Source organism: Oxyura jamaicensis (assembly GCF_011077185.1).
Source record: "Oxyura jamaicensis isolate SHBP4307 breed ruddy duck chromosome 13 unlocalized genomic scaffold, BPBGC_Ojam_1.0 oxy13_random_OJ183, whole genome shotgun sequence".
NCBI lineage: Eukaryota > Metazoa > Chordata > Aves > Anseriformes > Anatidae > Oxyura > Oxyura jamaicensis.
This window is the reverse complement of record NW_023304301.1, coordinates 1-3,279: the sequence shown is the minus strand read 5'-3', so window position 1 is coordinate 3,279 and position 3,279 is coordinate 1. Positions and strand designations below refer to the sequence as shown.

Below are 3,279 nucleotides of genomic sequence, written 5' to 3'. Positions count from 1 at the left end.
GCCGCCTGCTGGGGGCGGGGGGGGAGGGCTGGAGGGGGGGGGGGGACGACACGGGACCCCTGCCATCCCAGGGAGCCCTGCGACGCCAGCCCGGGGGCGAGGCAAGCCGGATCCACAAACTTTTATTCTCAAACTGTAACAAACAAAATAAGAAACAGAGCAGAGTCCGAGCCCGGCTCCGGGCCCCCCCCGGCCATGGGGGTGCCGGCAGGGGACGGGTGGGGGCGAGACGGGGAACCAGCCCCTTCCGCGCTGGCGGCGATGGCCCGCGATGGGGACGTCGTCCCCGGGCAAAGCGGGTGGCCGAGCCCCCCCGGCGTCGGGGGGGGACACCCGCAGGCGGCTGCGGCTCCCCCGGGGCCACCCCTAGACGGCCGTAGTCCTGCCGAAGAGGGGCATGGAGACCGGGAGGTGCCACGGCCCCGGCTCGTAGGTGTCCCTGCTGCTGAGCTCCGAGTCCGTCCAGCTGGGGAACATGCGCGGGGAGCACTCTGCCTGCAGGTAAAGGTCCGGGCAGGCCGGCCCGGGGCTGGCCGAGCGGGGCAGGTGCAGCGCCGAGCCGTAGCCGGCGTCGAGGAAAAGGGGTTTGTAGCTGGGGGGCTGCTCCTGCTTCTCCAGCCGCTCGTGGCTCAGGAAGGGCGCGTTGATCTTGCGGTAGAGCCCGCGCGTGTCCATCAGCACCTCGCTGTACGGCGGGGGGGGGCTCCGCCATCAGCAGCGCCTCTTCATAGCACGGCGGCTTCGACAGGTCCGACTCTGCCGGGCAAAGCCCCCCCCCCCCGGCGTCAGCGCCGACCCCCGGCCACCACCGCGCTCCCCGGCGAGGCGGGCGCGCGGCCCGCGGCGGCACCCCGGCGGCACCCCGCTGCTGCTCCTTACCGTGCCGGCAGCTCCAGGGCCGCGGGGGAGGGATGTGGGGGTGGTGGTGGTGGTGGTGGTGGGGCTCCATGCGGAGCCGGTGGGGGACGGCGATGCCGGGGGGGGCTGCCCCCGTAGCCCTCGTAGTGCAGCGGCTCCAGCTCCAGCGCGCGCAGGCTCTGCTCCCGCAGCCGCTCCTCCTGCTGCCGCTTCACCCGCCGCCGCAGGTAGCTGCAGAAGCAGCACAGCAGCACGATGAGCCCCCAGATGAGCCAGAAGCCCGCGAAGCAGGTGAGGAAGGTGTAGGTGCCCTGGGACATCACCATCTTCACCGCCGCCGACTCGCGGGGGGGGAGGCCCCCGCTTCTCCCTGCCCTCGGGGGTCGGGGTCGGGATGCTCAGGGCGGCGGCAGGGCCCGCGTTCGAGCCGATGCTCTCAGGGTGGCCGAAGGGCTCCCCATGCCGTGCCCGGCGTCTCCTCCTGGCCTGTGGGCGCCCACCGTCAGGGCTCCGTCCTCGCCATGGAGCCGCGGGGCTGGAGCGGGTGGCTCAGGCCTGGCTGCGCGGGGCAGGGGGCGGGTGGCAGGGGCACGGGTACGGCGCGGTCCCGGCCCAGCCGATGCCCATCGCTGGGAGGGAGCCGCCGGGAACGGGGTGGGGGGGGCCCTGCAACGAGACAGACGCGAGCGTGAGCGTGGCGGGGACGCGGATGCCCCGTTCCCATGGAGACTCGCTCCACATGCGCAGCGGCACCCGGAGCCATGCCCGGCCCCACGCACGCCCCCGCCGGCACCCCCACGGCTGCAGATCCCCCCCCGCATCCCATCCCAGCATCCGCCCCGAAGCTGCCGGGCACCCCGGAGCAGGAGGCGGATGCTGCAGCCCCACAGCATCGACGCCTTTGAGGCCACGCGGCGTCCTCCTGCCTCCTCCCACCCCAACTGTGCTGCCGTGCCCGGGCGGCTCCGTCCCGGCTGCCCCGCGGCGGGGGACCACGGGGTGCCCCCGTGGGGGAACGAGCGGCCGCGGCGTGCGGCACGTGGGAGCACGTGCACGGCGGGCATCGGTGGCCTCGTGGCTGTAGGGAGCGCGTGGCAGCTCAGGGACGTTTGGGAGGCGGCGATGCAGGAGGGGTTTGGTGGCGGTGGGATCGTCACCCCCACGCGGTCCTTGGCTTTGGGCAGGGTGACAGCTCGGTCACCTTCAGCCGAGCACTGTGCCAAGGGGGGGGCTGTGCACATCAGCCGGCGGGGAGCAGCACCCATGGGTGCTTGCAGGCTGGCACGTAAGCACCCGCCAGGATTATTCTTATCGTGGTGTGGGAGAAAATGCAATCACCGCCGGGGAGCGGGGAGGATTGCAAGCAGCAGCCGAGGGCAGGGCGACCGCGGTGGCTCCGCTCCTGCGTGCCTCGGCTCGGCGAAGGGACGCGGGGTCCCCGCATGGCACGGGGCTGGAGCACGGTGCCCGGGGAGGGGACCACGGCGGGGATGCCTCGTATCGGGGAGGCCGGAGGGGAAGCGGGCAGGGCAGCGGGGCCGGAGGGCCGTGCCGAGCCGGAAGGAAGGAGGGAAGGGGAAGGAAGGGGCTGGGGAGCCACGCTCCGGCGTCCCCGCTCCGTGCGGCGGGGGCTGCTCCGTCGTGCAAATGTGGGGGTGGAGGCGGCGTTTTCTGGGGGAGCGGGGCCCATTCCTGGGGCTCCCCAAGCTGCCACCGCTGCCGGCCAAGGCCGGCACGGTGCAGGCAGAGCTCACCAGCCCTGGCTGCAACAGGCTCCCCACCGCCAGCACGGACGGGGGCACCGTGTGGGTGGTGGCGGTGGCTCTGGAGCTGGTGTCACGGCCAGGCTGGGGACAGAGAGGGCTGGTGGCACTTAGGGACCGGGGGTGCTTGGGGACCAGGGGCGCTTGGGGACTGTGGGCGTAGGCAGCCAGGGATAGCGCTGGAGCGGGGATGTTGGGGCTGGGGGTGTCAGGGGCCGGGGGCGTTCAGGGAGCGGGGACGCGTGGGCTGGGGGTGCCGGGGGACACCCACGCGGTCCCGCGGAAGTGGACCGGGAGCCCCGGCCGGGTGGCGGCAGGCACCGAGCCGGGTCCTCCCTTCTCCCCCCTCCCTCTCCCCGTACCCCCCCCCCCCGCTGCCCGCGGCCTTTGCCCCGGTGCCGGGGTTCCTCCCGGTGCCCGCGGAGGGCGGGATGGGGACACCCGGCGGGGACCTCCCCGCTCCCGGTGCCGGGCGCGGCGGCCCCCCCCCCTTCCTCCTCCTCCTCCCCCCCCCCTCACGGGGAGCGCGCGCGCGCGCCTCCGCCGCGGCGGGAGGGGAGGGGGGGCGCGCGCCCCGGGGACGCGCCGTGCGCGCGCCTCCGCCTCCGCCCCGGCCCCCGGTTCCCGGTGGCCACGGCCCCGCGCGCGCCCCCGCCCC

The 3,279-nt window shown here is 75.0% G+C and overlaps 1 protein-coding gene across 1 annotated transcript; it reads right to left on the bottom strand.

Annotated features, from left to right (window-relative positions):
- Nucleotides 1-216: 216 nt before the first annotated feature.
- On the bottom strand, nucleotides 217-2,743 carry PRR7 (proline rich 7, synaptic). The gene is given in 4 exon segments (XM_035312361.1): nucleotides 217-702; nucleotides 704-756; nucleotides 880-995; nucleotides 997-2,743. Coding segments are annotated over 4 exon segments (693 nt in total). The 5' UTR covers nucleotides 1,185-2,743; the 3' UTR covers nucleotides 217-366.
- Nucleotides 2,744-3,279: the final 536 nt, after the last annotated feature.